This window comes from Mustela putorius, unplaced genomic scaffold (assembly GCF_011764305.1).
Source record: "Mustela putorius furo isolate JIRA1106 unplaced genomic scaffold, ASM1176430v1.1 tig00003834_pilon_pilon_pilon, whole genome shotgun sequence".
Lineage (NCBI taxonomy): Eukaryota > Metazoa > Chordata > Mammalia > Carnivora > Mustelidae > Mustela > Mustela putorius.
Window position 1 is genome coordinate 96,203,749 of NW_025421987.1, and position 17,475 is coordinate 96,221,223.

Consider the following 17,475-nt stretch of genomic DNA (forward strand, 5'->3'; position numbering starts at 1 on the left):
GTTGAAAATAGAACTACCCTATGACCCAACAATTGCACTACTGAGTATCCTAAAGATAGAAACGTAGTGATCCAAAGGGGAACTTGCACCCAAATGTTTACAGCAACAATGTCTACAATAGCCAAACTATGGAAAGAACCTAGATGTCCATCAACAGATGAATGGATAAAGAAGATGTGGTATATATACACAGTGGAATACTATGCAGCCATCAAAAGAAATGAAATCTTGCCATTTGCGACGACGTGGATGCAACTAGAGGGTATCATGCTTAGCGAAATAAGTCAATCAGAGAAAGACAACTATCATATAATCCCCCCGATATGAGGAAGTGGAGATGCAACATGGGGGGGTTAAAGGGGTAGGAGAAGAATAAATAAAACAAGATGGGATTGGGAGGGAGACAAAACATAAGTGACTCTTAATCTCATAAAAGAAACTGAGGGTTACTGGGGGAGGGGGGTTGGAAGAGGGGGGTGGGGTAATGGACACTGGGGAGGGTATGTGCTATAGTGAGTGCTGTGAAGTGTGTAAACCTGGCGATTCACAGACCAGTACCCCTGGGGATAAAAATACATTATATGTTTATTATAATTAATTAATTAATTATTTTTAAAAAGTGGAAAACCAAACCATAGATAGGAGAAAACATTCAAAATACATATATCTGATGAAAGTCTCATGTCTGAAATTATAAAGAACTCCCACAAACCAGTAAGAAAAGGACAAAGAACCAATCAAAACAGGGCAAATGATTTGAGCAGGCACTTCTCAAAAAAGGTTCTCCAAATAGCCACCCAGGCGCCCCTAGCTTTTTTTTTTAAAGATTTTTTTTTTTTTTTAAATTTGAGACAGAGCACACTTGAGAGAGAGAGAGAGAGAGCACAGCAGAGGGAGCAGCAGGAAGAAGGAGAAGCAGAGTCCCAAAGAACAGGGAACCCAATGCCAGGCTCGATCCCAGGACCCTGAGATCATGACCTGAGGCGGAGGCAGATGATTAACTAACTGAGCCACCCAGGTGCCCCATCACTAGGTTTTATAGTTAAGATTTGTGGGGGCGCCTGCTGGCTCAGTTGGTGGAACATGTGACTCTTGATATCAGGGTTGTAAACTTGAACACCCTCATTGGGTGTAGAGATTATTTAAAAATAAAAAAGATCTTTAAAAAATAATTAAGGGATGCCAGGGTGGCTCCGTGGGTTAAAGCCTCTGCCTTCAGCTCAGGTCATGATCCCAGGCTCCTGGGATTGAGCCCTGATATCTGGCTCTCTGAGCGGCAGGGAGCCTGCTTCCTCCTCTCTGTCTGCCTCTCTGCCTACTTGTGATCTCTGTCTGTCAAATAAATAAATAAATAATCTTAATAAAATAAAATAATAATTAAGATTTATGTATTTTACTGAATGTATATAATACCTACATTCATTCATTCATTCATTTATTTATCTATTTTTTTAAAAAGATTTTTATTTATTTATTTGACACAGAGAGACAAGTGAAAGAGGAAACACAAGCCGGGGGAGTGGGAGAGGGAGAAGCAGGCTTCCCGCTGGGCAGGGAGCCGACAAGGTGCTCGATCCCAGGACCCTGGGATCATGAGCGGAGCCGAAGGCAGATGCTTAACGACTGAGCTACCCAGGCACCCCATAATACCTACATTTAGAAAAAATGCTAATAAGGTGCAGTGAGAATCTAGAGAAAGTAGTGCTTAACTGTGAGTGAAGAAATCAGGGAAGACTTCCCCAGGGATGATTGAACTGGATCTTGAATAAGAGCTTGTTAGAAGGGGGTCAGAGATCTCCCATACAGAGGATACCACAAAATGCTCAGCACTCTGGTGTGACTGGTACAAGATGATGGTGGCCTGGGCCTTGAACAAAAATGTTAGAAGCCTAGCAGAGGAAACCAGGCCATACAACCGGTCAGCTAAGAGCAAAGTACAGAGGGCGATAAGGAAAAAATGGTGGCTGGTCTGCTCAGGGCTGGATTTCCAAAGAGCCCCAATTCTGCAATGCACAGAACAGATAAGGGCCGCTTGTATGTGAAAAAGTGTTGCTGTTTCAGGAAAGAAGGGCTGATAAGGTATTTCTCACGGGTGCTTGTCTGACTCACTGAGACATTTTAGCTCACGAGGCCGTGTCTCCTGGTTCCTTCCTTAGGGTCACATGAAAATGAGCAGAGATGGGGTCATCAGGAGAGGTCTCTCCAAGAAGAGAAAAACTCCCTCAGTGGAGGCCTGTAAGCAGTGGTGTGGGGGCGCACACAGCCTCACACGCTCACGCCCCCAGCTGCCCTCTACATATACCCCGAGGCTCCCTGCCCTCTTGGAGAGTTCCTGAAACTGGCCCTGCAGGAGTCCTGTGGGGCTGCAGGAGCACAGGCCTACTCTGAAGACTGGGCCCTTCCAGCTTCCTCCTCCCCCATCCTGAGTCCTGCCCTTGGATGCAGGTAAGCAGAGACCAGAGGCCCAGTGAGCAGAGAGCCAAGGGCACAGCAGGGCCTAACAGCTGAGAGCGCCGACTTCCAACTCACATGCCGACTTCCAGGCTCTGCCTCCAACCAGTTGTGTGGCTTCAGGCAAATTCTGTACCTTCGCTTTGCCTCTGTCGGTCACCTTTGGGCTTCTTCACTTGCTTACAAATACTTTCCCTCCCCAGCTTTGCCTGTGTAATTTATGCCTGTTGTCAGTGAAGTTTGAGCTTGGTCAGCAAGTCTTCCGCCAGACAAGATCAGGGGATCCTTGGTGTGCTTCCGTGACCTCTTCAGTGGGACACCTCTGCTCAGTGCTTGGGTGTCTTGTCAGTGGCCCCATTAGGCTTTCAGCTCCTCAAGAAAAGACACTGTCTCTGATTCACCAATGTTGTCTCCAGCTCCTGGCATGGGGACTGGCAGAAAGCCGTCACTTATACTTAATTGATATTGACTGACGGGAAGGGAAGAAAGAAAAGGCTGTCTAGGTGATGGGTGAGGCATAGAGGGACACACAAGAATTTGCAGTCTTTTCCTCCACATGATTTAGCTGATCACTCCTATTGTTGCCTAGTCATCTGGCCGAGGACTTGGGCACCCAGCCAGGATCTCAGGTCAGAACAGGGCCTCCTCTGAAGCCCAGTCTTAAGGTTTTACCTTAGGAACCTACTTATCTCTTCAGAGATCAAATTAGCCAACCTCTAAGCTAATCTCCTGGCTACATTTGTGGAAGCGTTTCTCAGAATGTTGTGATTTCTTGCGGAACAAAGGCAGGAGAGGAAGTGAAATGCAAACCAGTTTGAATCAGTGGGAGCAGCACGTGGCAAAGTGCTTTAGCAGGAGATCAGGGAACAGTCAGGATTCTCTGAGTTCCACTCATCCCAAAGGCCATACTCAACAACTTCTTCCCCTCTTCCTCCTCCTCTTTCTTCTTCTTTTAAAGATTTTATTTATGGGGCGCCTGGGTGGCTCAGTGGGTTAAAGCCTCTGCCTTCGGCTCAGGTCATGATCCCAGGGTCCTGGGATCGAGTCCCGCATTGGGCTCTCCGCTCAGTGGAGAGCCTGTTTCCTCCTCTCTCTGCCTGCCTCTCTGCCTACTTGTGATCTCTGTCAAATAAATAAATAAAATCTTAAAAAAAAAAAAGAATTTTATTTATTCATGACAGAGAGGCATAGCAAGAGAGGGAACACAAGTGGGAAGCTCCCCATTCAGCAGGGAGCCCCATATGGGGCTTGATCCCAGGACCCTGGGATCATGACATGAGCCGAAGGCAGGCACTTAACCAACTGAGCCACCCAGGCACCCCATGCTCAACTTCTTAATTTTCCCTCTGTGTGATTATATTTTTTAGTTTCCCTTATAAAACTCTTTCCTGATGGAAAAATTTCCATAGAAGAGATTGGGGGGGGATTGTTTTGATTATCTACTTCTAGATAATTTACCACAAGTCTTGCTCAGAGGTGGGGTGACGTGAAGGTGGCCAAAGGCACTCCTGAAGGAAACTCCCCCAGCCTGTCTACAGCCCTTCTTTGAAAGCCCAACTGCGCACAGGTCTTTACTTGGGCCCCTGAGAAAATATCAGTCATTTGGGAGGGGGTGTGGGTTAAAGTCGTTTACTTGCTAACATTCTTGATTGGTTCATTTGCTCTAAGACAGAGACATATCGAGAGCCCTGCACTCGATGATGGGACAGTCTGGGAAGGGAGGCTGCCCAGACATGCACTTATTTCGCAAAGGTTAGTGGGAAGACTGTGGGGATGATTGTTTTCCTACAGGTGCTTTGTCTCATGACAGCAGGACCTATTCATCCCCCTGAAGGCCAGAGAACCAGGACCAAGCAGCCAATACTTTAGGAAAAGAGGCCTCCTGTAGTGGGCCAGTTTCTCTGGGGAGAAACACAGCATCCCTCCTGATTCCTGGTCCCCACCATTCCCTCTAGCCTCCTTGTATCCCTGGGGTAAGGGTCACTATTAATTCATTTCCTTCCCCTACTCCCCCAATGCATGCCCCCCTGACCTGGAGGCCTGAACTTACTTTCATGGGGGGCAAGTTCTTTTATTCACTGTGAGAAAAATGGCTTAGAGAGCAAATAACCTATGGAAAGGGCACCCAGTGAAGGCAACTCTCCACAGTAAAATATTAGCAACTGCAGCAGGAAGTTCTCCACTGGGAGGAGTTGTAGGAGGTGAGTGTGGAGGAAGCAAAGATCACCAAAGGCTGTGGAGGATGGGGATGGGGGGAGGGTGTGGGAGCGCGCCACCACCCCAAAGGCCCGCTCAATGCTGTGTCTGGCACCAGTCTCTTTACCACAAGACAAATGGACAACGCTAGACTAATCAAATTTTGGTTTCTAAAAATTGAGTTCTTGGGGTGCCTGGGTGGCTCAGTGGGTTAAAGCCTCTGCCTTTGGCTCAGGTCATGGTCTCGGGATCCTGGGATGGAGCCCCGTGTTGCGTTCTCTGCTGGGAGGGGAGCCTGCTTCCCTGCCCACCCCCCCCCCGCCTCTCTGCCTACTTGTGATCTCTGTCTGTCAAATAAATAAATAAAATATTTTTTTAAAAAACTGAGTTCTTCAGTTGTAAAACTTTTTAAAGAGGTATGATAATAAAAATGAAGGATAGTCATTTTCAGAAAGAATCTAGGAAAATAGTAGGATTGATAGGCTTATGTAGGGCTTCAGTAATATTAGCGGTAATGACCTATTTTGTAAGCTGGTTACATTTACGTGGGAGTTAATTTTCCCATACAGCTTCTAAGTACAAATATATACACTGTGTTTAATTCTTTAAACTCTGAAATATTGTATTACACATGTATATGTAAAAGAGAGATGGGGGGTCTTGTTCACACATATTTTCTGATTATGGATGAAGTAATGTGTTGGGAGGGGAGTGTCAAGAGTCTTAGGTCAGACAGACTTACCTGACTTGAAAAGCAGGGACAGTTAACTTCTCAGTGATGTCAAGGCACTGATTTTTTTCAGATCCGTATTGACAGAAGTCTACCCAAATATCACCAGTCCTATTGTAATTCACATTTAGAAAAACGACAATAAAACAAATAAATAGATAGGGGCACCTGGGTGGCTCAGTGGATTAAGCCACTGCCTTTGGCTCAGGTCATGATCTCAGTGTCCTGGGATTGAGCCCCGCATCGGGCTCTTTGCTCAGCAGGGAGCCTGCTTCTCTCTTTCTCTCTCTCTCTGTCTGACTCTCTGCCTACTTGTGATCTCTCGCTCTCTGTCAAATAAATAAATAAAATCTTAAAAAAAATAAAAAATAAAAATAAATAAATATATATTTTTAAATTTATTTGACAGGGAGAGAGAGAGAGATCACAAGTAGGCAGAGGCAGGTGGGGAGTGGGGGAAGCAGGTTCCCTGCTGAGCAGAGAGCCTGATGTGATGGGGCTCGATCCCAGGACCCTGAGATCATGACCTGAGCCAAAGGCAGAGACTTAACCCACTGAACCACCCAGGCGCCCCAATAATTTTTTTAAAAAGAAAAAGAAAAGTAAAACGATAAGTTTATATATCAGTGAAAATGTAAAAAGGAGAAATGGCTATAGATAAAGGTGTGGTGGAGGCATTTTACAACTCACCTAAAGGAGACATTTCATTTTTCAACCCATTTCATCAATATATAATCGAAACACAATACAACTGACCAATTTTCAGAGCCCACCTCGGTGAGCTTTGTCACACAGTAGTGTATTCACTACCAGAATCTAGATACAGAAACATTTCCATCACCTCCGCAAGTTTCCTAATGCCCTTATATGAATCCCCTCTCCCATTCTCTGCCCCTGGCAGCCACTGATCTGCTTCCTGTCACTAGTCTTGCCTTTTCTAGAACTTTACACAAACAGAATTGTACAGTGAGTAGTCTGTATGATTGTTTCTGTAGTGGTTTTTCTCTGGCTTCCATAACTTAGCATATGCTTTTCAGATTCATGCATGTGGTTTCGTCTACTAGTAGCTTAGTCTGTTAGAGCGCCCCCTGGAGGTACTCATTTGCATGAATAGGTTACAATTTATCTATTCACTTACTGATGAACGTTTGTCATGGTAAAATGTATACATCATAAAATTTGTTACTTTAACCATTTTAAAGTGTCCAATGTAGTAGCATTAAACGCACTCAAAATGCTGTGTAACCATCACCACTATCTATTCCCCAAATTCTTTCATTACCCCAAACAGAAACTCTGTAACCATTAAACAGTAACTCTCCATATCCCTATCCCTGGTCCCTGGCAGCTACTAATCTACTTTCTGTCTCTGTGAAGGCACCTACTCTGGATATTTCACAGAAGTGAAATCACACAGTATTTGTCCTTCAATGTCTGGCTTATTTTATTCAGCATCATGCTCTCAGGGTTCGTGCATGTTGTGGCATGTTTCAGAACTTCTTTCCTTTTTATGGCTGAATAATATTCCATTGTGTGTATATGCCATATTTTGTTTATCCATTTATCTTCTGGTGGACACTTAGGTTGTTTCCATATTTCCCATTTGTAGTTATTACGAATAAAGCTGCTATGGGCATTCAAGTCCTAATCTTTGTGTGGACGTGTGCTTTCATTTCTTTTGGATAAATATTTAGAAGTGGAAATACCTGATCATTTGGTAAGTAAATGTTTAACTTCATAAGAAACTGCTAAGCTAATTTACAAAGATGGCTTGTACCATTTGTATTCTCACTAGCTACCTGTGAGAGTTCGGTTTACGGCATATCTTCACCAAGGCTTGGTAGAGGCCAAATTTGAATTGAAACAATTCTGGTGGATGTGTAGTAGGATCTTATTTATTAGTTTTAATCTGCGGTTCCTTAAGTTAATGATATTTAGCATCTTATTGTTTTTTTTTTTAAAGATTTTATTTACTTCACACACAGAGAGAAATTACAAGTAGGCAGAGAAGCAGGCAGAGAGAGAGGAGAAAGGAGGCTCCCTGATGAGCAGAAAGCCTGACTCGGGACTTGACCCCAGGACCCTGGGTTCATGACCTGAGCCGAAGGCAGAGGCTTTAAACCACTAAGCCACCCAGGCACCCATCTTTTCATATTCTTAGCTGTCATTCATATATCTTTTGTGAGATGCAATGAGGTATCTGTTTAAATCTTTCTTCCCATTTTTAAAATCAAGCTGTTTGTCTAAAAAGAGTTTTAAGAGTTCTTCACATAGTCCAGTTACAAGTCTGTTATCAGATGTGTATGCATTCACATTCACATACCTATTTGCAAAATTTATGTTGTATTTTTTCAGTCTGTGGTTTCCTTCATGGTGTTCTTTTGTTTTGTTTTGTTTGTTTGTTTGTTTTTGAGAGGGAGAGACAGAGAGAGAATCTTAAGCAGGCTCCATGCCCAGCTCAGAGCCAGATGTAGGGCTTGATCCCGCAACCCTGAGATCATGACCTGAGCTGAAATCAAGAGTTGGACGCTTAACTGACTGAGCCACACAGGCATCCCCCACGCCATGGTGTCTCTTAAAGAGTAAATTAATTTTGAAATAGTTTATCTTTTTTATGGGTTGTACCTTTTGTCTTTTATCTAATAAATCACCTAACTCAAGATCCCGGGGGCACCTGGTTAGCTCAGTCTGTGGAGCATCTGACTCCTGATCTCAGGGTTGTGGGCTTGAGCCCCAGGTTAGATGTAGGGATTACTTAAAAATAAAATCTTAAAAAAATTAAAAGATCTCAATGCTTTTTCCTTTGCTTTCTTCTAGAAATTTAGTAAGTTTAGACCTATGGTTCATTTCTAACTAATTATTGGATATGGTTTGCAGTAATAGTCATGGTATGTATTTTTTTGTTTTGCATATAGATTGTTCTGGCACTGTTTGAGACTATCCTTTTCCCATTGAAATAAAAAAATCATTTGCTCATGTGTGTATGTCTATTTCTGAATTCTCTAGGCCATTCTAGTGGTCTGTATGTTTTTATATGCTAACACTTTACTTTTTATAACTTTACTGTAATTTTATAATTTTCTTGAAATCACATGGTGTAAATCTTCCAACTTTGTTCTTTTTCCAAAGTATTTTGGCTAATCTAGGACTTTTGCATTTCCATATAAATTTAGATCCAGTTTGTTAATTTCTACAACAAAACACTGCTAGGATTTTGACTGAGATTGTATTGAATCCACACATCAATTTAGAGAGAACTGACATGTTAATGATAGTGAATCTTTTGATCCATGAATGTGGCATATCTCTCCATTTATTTAGGTCTTTAATTTTTCTCAACTATATTTTGCTATTTTTACTGTACAAGTTTTGCACATATTTTGTTAAATTTACCCATAAATTTTTTAAAAGATTTTATTTATTTATGACAGAGAGAGATAGCAAGAGAGGGAATACAAGCATGCAGGAGCTGGAGAGGGAGGAGCAGGCTCCCCACTGAGCAGGGAGCCCGATGAGGGGCTTGATCCCAGGACCCTGGGATCATGACCTGAGCTGAAGGCAGATGCTTCACAATTGAGCCACTCAGGTGCCCCTATCCATGAGTATTTTCTATTCTTATGCTATTTATTATTTTCTAATTTTTATTTTTTAAAGATTTAATTCACTTATTTGAGAGCAAGAGAAAGAGAGCACAAGAGGGGTGGGAGCAGAGGGAGAAGCAGACTCCCCACTGAGCAGGGAGCGGAATGCTGGGCCCAATCCCAAGACTCCAGGATCATGACCAAAGCCAAAGGCAGATGCTTAACCAACTAGCACCCTGGTGGCCCTAAATATTGTTTTTTTTTTTAATTTTGCAATTTATCATTGATTATAAAATAGAAATACAATAGAATCTTTGTATATAGATTTTTTTCTTCTGTAACTTGCTAAACTCACTTACTACTTCTAGTAACTTTTTGATATATTCCTTTGGATTTTCTACATACATAATCATGTTACCTTACTTCTTTCTTTCCTCTCTGTATGGCTTTTGCTTCTTTCTTTTTTTCTTTTTTCTTTTTTTTCAAAGACTTTATTAGAGGGAGAGAGATCACAAGTAGGCAGAGAGTCAGGCAGAGAGATGGGGAAACAGGTTCCCCACCGAGCAGAGAGCCTGATTTGGGACCCGATCCCAGGACCCTGAAATCATGACCTGAGCCGAAGGCAGAGGCTTAACCCACTGAGCCACCCAGGTGCCCCTTTTTATTTTCTTATTGCACTGGATAGGATTTCCTATACTGTTGAATGGAAGTGGTGATAGTGGACATCTCAAAAATGACATCTTTTAAAGAGAGAGGATGACCCCCTTAAACACTTTTTCCTGTCCCAGATAGAAATAAGCACTGGCTGTATAGAGGTACAAGCAAAATATGATGGGACCAATGGGGGTTGGCAGAAAATGGGGCAATTGAATTCTATCCATTGGAAACTGTTTATAAAAGGCAAAATTTTTAAGCAAGTTCTTTGGCTTTTCTTGATCTGACCCAGGGAGGTGACAGTATCTGTGGTCTGTTCCCCCTACCCTACCCTTGCTATCCGTGTTCCCCTTCCTGATGCTTCCAGCAACAGAGCTACCATGACTCTCCATCCATTGGTTCCAGGATGCTGTCCTCTCCTGATGTGATGGCATGCTCACGGACCTGCTCCCGCATCCTGGGGCTGAGCCTCGGGACTACTGCCCTGTTTGCTGCTGGAGCAAACTTGGTGCTCCTCTTCCCTAACTGGGATGTGACCTACCTGTTGAGGGGCCTTATTGGCAGGCATGCCATGCTGGGCTCTGGGCTCTGGGGAGGAGGACTCATGGTAAGTGTTTGGAGTTCCTTGGGTGTAAACTCCCCAAATACCACTCAGGGTGGAGCAGGGAGGTGGCAGGACAGCAGTGTTTTGTTTTGTTTTGTTTGCAAGAATGCTTGGTCTTGAGGGTGCCTGACTGGCTCAGTGGGTAGAGCATGTGACTCTTGATCTCAGGGTTGTGAGTTCAAACCCCACATTGGGCATAGAGATTACTTAAAGATAAAATCTTTTTTAAAAATTTTATTTATTTATTTATTTATTTGACAGAGAGATAGAGAGAGAGCACAAGTAAGCAGGGCAGCAGGCAGAGGGAGAGGGAGAAGCAGATTCCCCGCTGAGCAGGGAGCCCGATGTGGGACTCGATCCCAGGACCCTGGAATCATGACCTGAGCCCAAGGCAGCTGCTTAACCAACTGAGCCACCCAAGTGCCCCTTAAGGATAAAATCTTAAAAAAAAAAAAAAAAAAAGAATGCTTGATCTAGCAAGTTGGTCTTGGGTCTATAGCAATTCCAAAGAATAGGAGACTCTAGGAAGACTTGTTGCTGAACTTTGGCTTGGGACTAGAAAGCTGGGTATAAATGTTGCCATCCAGAGAGTCAGATTAGGCTAGTCATCCAACTACGTCCTGACAGTCAAAGCCAAACCCTCTAGGAAAGATAGGATTATCAAAACCATGTGAAATGCCCAAATGACCTATTTCAATAGTAATCAACCCAATCTCTTCTTACCATTCTTCTCTCCTCTCCCAGGTACTCACTGCAGCTACCCTCATCTCCTTCATAGGCTGGAGATATGGCTGCTTCAGTAAGAGTGGGCCCTGCCGAAGTGTAAGCACCAGGTTCTACTCTTCTAATACCTAGAATGTCCTCACACTTCATTACTCTACAGGCAGAGTGGTAAAGAGGCAACTTCAGTTTTGGGGCTTGAAGTCAGGTCCTGAATGTACTCCTTAGTAAACCTAAGCCATTGGGAAAGTTCCTTAATCTTTCTGAGCCTTGGATCTTCATCTATAAAATGGGAGTGAACAGTCTCAAGTTAAGGGAGTGTTTATTGAGCCAAACATGTCTATTAACTATGATTTTTAGCCTATTGAACAAAATGGACATGAATTAAGTGTGCTGTGGTCACGTATCACTGACAAAAAATTTCCTGCGGCATCTGGCTGGCTCAGTGGGTAGAGCATGCACTCAATCTCTGGGTCATGAGTTCAAGCCCCATGTTGAGTGTGGAGTCTACTAGAAAGAAAGAAAAAGAGAGAGAGAGAGAGAAAGAAATAAGGAGAAAGATAGAAAAGAAAGAAAGGAAGGAAGGAAGGAAGGAAGGAAATTTCCTGGTTATTTTGTTTAATTTTTCTTAGAATTAGAAGGTTTCCAGAAATCATCTAATGACTAGATTCTAGCCTAAACCCTCCATTTTACAGAAAATTAAACTTGGGCCCAGAGTAAATTTGCACTTGTCAGTTACAGCAACATTTATATATACCTAAAAATTTCAGTACATGTAGAGTATAAGATACGTTACTTACTCAGTATGAGACATATGAATTTGTGGCCTCCCTACAGGAACTCTACCGCATACTTTGGTATCTGCATCCCACATATAGGGAACCTCACTGATTCAGAATTATATGTTAAAGAATTAAATATAAATACCCATGCACTTCACTCAGTATCTTCTCTCAGTCTCCTTTGGTTTTCCCCTCAGTGAGTAAGTGGTTCTCAGACTTGTGTGTGTATCAGAATCCCTGGAGGGTTTGTTAAAACAGATGGTTCGCCCCACCCCCAGATTTATTTATTTTCCTTCCTTCCTTCTTTCCTCCCTTCTTCCCCCCTGTCCTCCCCCCCCCCTTTCTTTTTAAAGCTATATTGTCTGAGGAAAGGAGAAGGTTGGAGAGACAGGAGAGTTGACTTTATTTATTTATTTATTTTTAGAGGTGGGGGAGTAGCAGAGAGACAGGGAGAGAGAGACTCCCAAGCAGGCTCCACACCCAGTGCAGAGCCTGATGCAGGGCTGGATCTCACAGCCCTGAGATCATGACCCTGAGATCACAGCTGAAAGTGATAGGTGGATGCTTAACTGATTGAGCCACCCAGGTGCTCCAGCCCCAAATTTTCTGGTTCAGAAGGTGGGGTGAAGTGGGAAGTTGTGCATTTCTAGCAAGTTTTCAGGTGATGTGATGCTGCTGGGGCCAGGACCCCATCTTGAGCATTTTGTTGGCCCTCCCAAGCTCCAAATCAGCTTGACATTGTGGGAAGAGGACTCCATGATTCTATATAAAAACTGTGCATATGTTTTATTTAAATTTTTTAAAATACGCATTCTTTTGAAGGGAGAAAACAACCTAGTAGTCTGAGAAAGAAGCCAATTTAAAACCAAGCTAGACTCCTGCCTAGGAAGTGAACTCATTGTTATCTTTGGGGAGGGAAGTCCACAGAATAAGTGCAATGAGAGAACAGGGGTCTGTTCCAAGCTGACTGAAGTTCCTCTCTCTCCCTGTCCCCCTCCCGCCCTTCTTTCCTACCTCTTTTCCTCCTTCTTCCCTTGTTTCCTTCATGCTTGATTTAAGAAAGAGTGGAATCGGCATTAGTTGCTGGGAACTGTTAAGAATACGGCTTTCCCTTAAAAGAGTCATAAATAGGCATGCAGGCACCTAGGTGGCTCAGTCAGTTAAGCGTCTGCCTTCTGCTCAGGTCATGATCCCAGGCTCCTGGGATTGACTCCTGAATCCTGCTTCTTGCTCAGCAGTGAGCCTACTTCTCCCTCTCCCTGTGCCTGGTGCTTCCCCTGCCTGTGCTCTCTCTAATAAATAAATAAAATCTTAAAAAAAATTTTTTTTTAAATAGTAAAAAAGAAATGGGCATGCAATGACCATTCAACCCTTCTACCCAGAGGCTATGTAAAACTTTTTTTTAAAGTTTATTTATTACAGAGAGAGAGAGAGAAAGAGAGCATGCACTCGAGCATGCGTTGGTTGCGGGGGGAGAGGGAGAATATTAAGCAGACTCCATGCCCAGTGTGGAGACTGACATGGGGTTTCAACTCAAGACACTGAGACCATGACCTGAGCTGAAATCAAGAGTCAGTAACCAACTGAGCCACCCAGTGGCCTCTGAGTGTAAAAGTTTTTGAAGCCAACCTGTTGAGAAGCTCTGGAGGGAGCTTCCCTGGGTCAGGGAGACTCAGGTCCAAGTGCCACTACTTCCCGCCTTCTCAGTGCTTTCTTTCCCACCACTTCCTGGCTCTGCCCTTCGACCCCTCATCAGCCGCCATGCTGATGTCCCTTAGGTGTCCTTTAAAGGAGCTGCCAGGGGAAGCATTATCCCCACATGATATGACAGGGAAAGCCTGAGTGCTGGAGAAGTTAGGCTTGTCCAGATCACCCCATCACCTGGTCATGACCCCATCTCACCTCATGGTTTCTTCCTTCCATCTACAGACATTCACTGCTCTGCTGTCCGGTAGCCTGGCTTTTCTTGGAGCCTTGATTTGCTTTATCACTTCTGGAGTAGCCCTGAAAGATGGTCCATTTTGCATGTTTGATGCCTCATCCTTCAATCAGACACAATTTTGGAAATATGGTTACCCATTCCAAGACTTGCATAACAGGTAAATGGACGGAGACTTGGGTTTTCAATCTTTCCAGAGAGACAAAGACAGACAGAAAGACACACAGATGGACTACAAAATCCTTGTGGCCACACGTTCTGGCATCTCCCATCTCTGATGCTCAGCATTTTGCCAACACAGCAAATGTCACCCTCAGAAATCTAGGCTTAGGACCTTGGCTGGGGGGAAGAGGGGCCAGGTTTCTATTGAGTTGCTTACCTGGCTTTTCTTACTTATTCCTCAACCCCTGGTCTCCTTTTTTTTTTTTTTTTATAGGAATTATTTGTATGATGACTCCCTCTGGAACTCTGTGTGTCTGGAGCCTTCTAAAGCTGTCATTTGGCACGTGTCCTTCTTCTCCATGCTCCTATGCATCAGCCTCCTCCAGATTCTCTTGGTGGTCATTCATTTTTTCAACAGCTTCCTGAGTCTTTTCTGCAGCCTTTGTGACAAGTGATAGGGAATGTCCTTTCACGCGTGAGAGTTTTCCTCAGAACAGACCTTGAATCTCTTCTGCAGAATGGATTATAAACAAACTTTCCTTTTAGGTATTCCTGTAGTGATAATAACGGCAATGATTCCTTGCACTTGTGTTGAGTGATATATGCATTTTAAATCACATTGTAAACTGCAAGATGATGTATCAGTAGAAGGAATAATTAGGTCATTATTATTGTGCAGGAACTTACAGTTCATCAAATGTCCTCCAGCTGTGATCTCATTTCAGCCTCTTAACAACTCCATAAAACTGGCCACATGTCACAGATATGGAAGTTGAGGCTCCTAGAGCATAAGGGACTTGCTGCCTAAAAGCACTCACCTGGGTTCAGGTAAAGTCAGCACCTGAGCTCTTATCTTCTAAATTCAAGTTCACCGGTTGTTATGGATGGAATTGTGTGTCCTCAAATCTCATAGGTAGAAGCCCTAAGCCCCAATGTGACTATATTTGTAGATAGAACCTTTAAGAAGGTAATTAAGGTTAAATGAGGTCATAAAGGTAGGACCCTAATCCTTACAAGAAGAGGATGAGATACCAGATCTCTCTTTACACACAAGCACAGTAGAAGAGGCCCTGTGAGGACACTGCCAGAAGGTGGTCACCTGCAAGCCAAGGAGAAGGTCCTCAGTAGAAGCCAGTCTTATTGGTATCTTCATGTTGGGACTTCAAGTCTGATTTATTAGAAAAATAAATGCATGTGGTCTTAGACCATTCAGTCAGTACTATTTTGTTATGGCAGCCTGAGCTGATTAATTCACCAATATTCTCTTCTTTAGTGTTCAGTGCGGTTCAGTAAGTGCTGTACACTGGAGTTTCCACTGTATACTGTTGTGTGCACAGTGGATCTAAAGATGACTGAGGCATAGTCCTTGACCTAGGACCCTGCCTTGTCCTTGAGGAGTTCATGATCAGGGTAGAGGAACAAACACATCTATAAATAATTTAAATATCCTATGGTGAGGGCCATGTTAGAGGTCAACAGGACACAGAGAGAGTTCAGAGGAATAGCGAAACTCCAAGAAGAGGGTCTGTGAGAGAGCAAGGAAGGCACCCCTTGCGTCTGAGCTGGTTCTTGAAACTGCCCAGTGAAGAGGGGAGGAAGTGATTCCCCAGCAGAGGAAACAGCACACTCCGAGGCATGGAGGGGACCCATGGGAAGGAGAACTGTGGTGCCACAGCGGTTTCTCACGTGGGACGTGGAGAACAGAGCACCTCTCTTTGTTGCACTTCAAGATCTTGGTCAGGAGCTAGTGCTGGATGGTGAGTAGAGTCAGGAGTGGGGTGAAGGAGATCCGCGCGGGAAATTCTGATGGGCAGGGAACAGGAGGAAGCAGGCAGCCTGGGAAGAAATAGGAAGATGGGCACTGGCAAGAGAAGAGGTAGTGGACAGGTCCAGCGAACAAGTTAGGGAACCATGGGCTCTGGAGCCACAGAGGAGACAAAGCCAGGAAGGGAAAGTGTGGGCCCAGTTGTTGTTGTATCCCCTCCATGGTCCCCAGGTCAGGGAGGAGCCGCTGAAGCACCCGATGCCTCCAGAATACAGGAATTCCTCTGTTACCGGGGGAGGAGGGAAGGGGAAAGGAGAGGAAACCAGGGATGGGGAGGGGAATGCAGAGGGAGTTCTGTGTTCATTCCACTATGGGCTCCATAGTCCTCCACACCCGCCTATTCTGTTCGCTGCCCTCTGTGGGATTCCAGAGGACGCCTGCATCTCCCCTTCCTTCTGCCTTCATCCCAGAACTACCTCACACTCGGAATGGGCTTTCACCCTGGTTTTCTTTCTCTTCAAATGAAAGCCACATTGAGGTCTTGGCTTGGCTTCCAACCAGGTTTAGGGCAGAGGGGCTTACGTCAGGACACTGTTAACATTTTGTTAAGAAAAAAAGTCGTCTGTCCGTTACCTTGTATATGCCTTCTGGAATATCATCATGGAATGAGGAGGGCATTGCCTTGTTTATGTTCCTGCTAGAGAAAAATATGCCCTTGGGGCACCTGGGTGGCTCAGTTGGTTAAGCAACTGCTTTCGGCTCAGGTTATGATCCTGAAGTCCCAGGAAACAGTCCCAGGATGAGTCCCACTCCCTCTGACTGTCCCCCCATCATGCTCTCTCTTGTTCTCTTTCTCTCAAATAAATAAATACAATCTTTAAAAAAAGAAAAGTAAGCCCATCTTGGGAATAGGTTGTCCTTCAGCTTTCTGTTATAGCAGCTGGCACTCTATTTAACCCATTGCTCCCCAGCCAAATCTGTTAACTCTTTAGGGCAAGGCCTGGGTTTTATTTACTTTTGTATCTCTAGCCCCTAGCATGGATGGAATAATAAAATTTTTATTGAATTAAACTATACATCTGATCTTCTGTGATTTTAGTTAGACTGTAGTAGATAGAATGAGAGAAATCTAACTGAAGAAACCATGGAAGGGGAGAGAAAATCTGCATATTAGGAGTATGATTTCTTAAGGCTGGTGAAACAGCAAGGAGTAAAACGCTATCTGCTCCTAGGAGACACTGGATTTCTGTGCCAGGCTAGTCTGTGGATACATGATCGCAGCCAAAGATGGGGCTGGTGCTGCTGAACCAAGGGGAAGATAAAAAGGGCATGGTTGAAGCAGCACTGAGCTGATGTGGGTGCACACTTAGCCTCATGGCCCTTGAATGGCCCTTCATGGCACAATGAAGACCCCATTCTCCTGGCCAGAGCCAGGAGGAGGGTTCAGCAACCCAGCCAGATCATGAAAGGTTTTATTTGCAGTAAATCCTGGGGAGATGGTCATAAGGAACCGTTGGAAGATTTCAAGCAGAGCAGTCACAAAAAAAAAAAAGCCATTCTGGGGACACTGTGAAGGGCAGACTGGGAAGGTGAAGTTCCTATGAGTTTATGGGACTCAGGAAGACCAATCTAGGCTATACTACCAAGAAAACACATTGTAAGCCAAAAACTGGATAGTAAAATTAGTGAGTCTCTACTGGAATTTGCACAGATAAATGTTTATAGAAACTACTTCCTTTCCATCTTAGAGGAGGAAGTTTTGCAATTTGTTAACCCAACCAATAGGAAGCCTGGATAGATGTTGGGGGAATTTCTTTTCCTATTTTTTTTTAAGACCCCGTTTTTTTTTATTTGAGATAATCTGTGTGTGAGTGAGCAAAATAGGGAGAGA

At 43.9% G+C, this 17,475-nt stretch overlaps 1 protein-coding gene and 1 non-coding gene across 2 annotated transcripts; both read left to right on the forward strand.

The window, feature by feature from the left end:
- The first annotated feature begins 9,957 nt into the window (after positions 1-9,957).
- TM4SF19 (transmembrane 4 L six family member 19) lies at positions 9,958-16,621 on the forward strand. Its single transcript, XM_004745350.3, has 4 exons — positions 9,958-10,219; positions 10,961-11,038; positions 13,648-13,817; positions 14,094-16,621. The coding sequence occupies exons 1-4, from the start codon at positions 10,019-10,021 to the stop codon at positions 14,272-14,274; spliced, it is 630 nt and encodes a 209-aa protein (XP_004745407.1). The 5' UTR covers positions 9,958-10,018; the 3' UTR covers positions 14,275-16,621.
- TRNAK-CUU lies at positions 10,341-10,413 on the forward strand. Its single transcript has one exon. It is a non-coding gene; the product is annotated as a tRNA-Lys (tRNA).
- Positions 16,622-17,475: the final 854 nt, after the last annotated feature.

What these genes read in the sequence shown, in the direction of transcription:
- TM4SF19 (XM_004745350.3), top strand. Translation starts at nt 10,019, where the DNA reads ATGCTGTCCTCTCCTGATGTGATGGCATGCTCACGGACCTGCTCCCGC. An exon ending in AGAGTGGGCCCTGCCGAAGT is followed by an intron (nt 11,039 to 13,647) that starts GTAAGCACCAGG and finishes TTCCATCTACAG; the next exon opens with ACATTCACTGCTCTGCTGTC. An exon ending in TTCCAAGACTTGCATAACAG is followed by an intron (nt 13,818 to 14,093) that starts GTAAATGGACGG and finishes TTTTTTTTATAG; the next exon opens with GAATTATTTGTATGATGACT.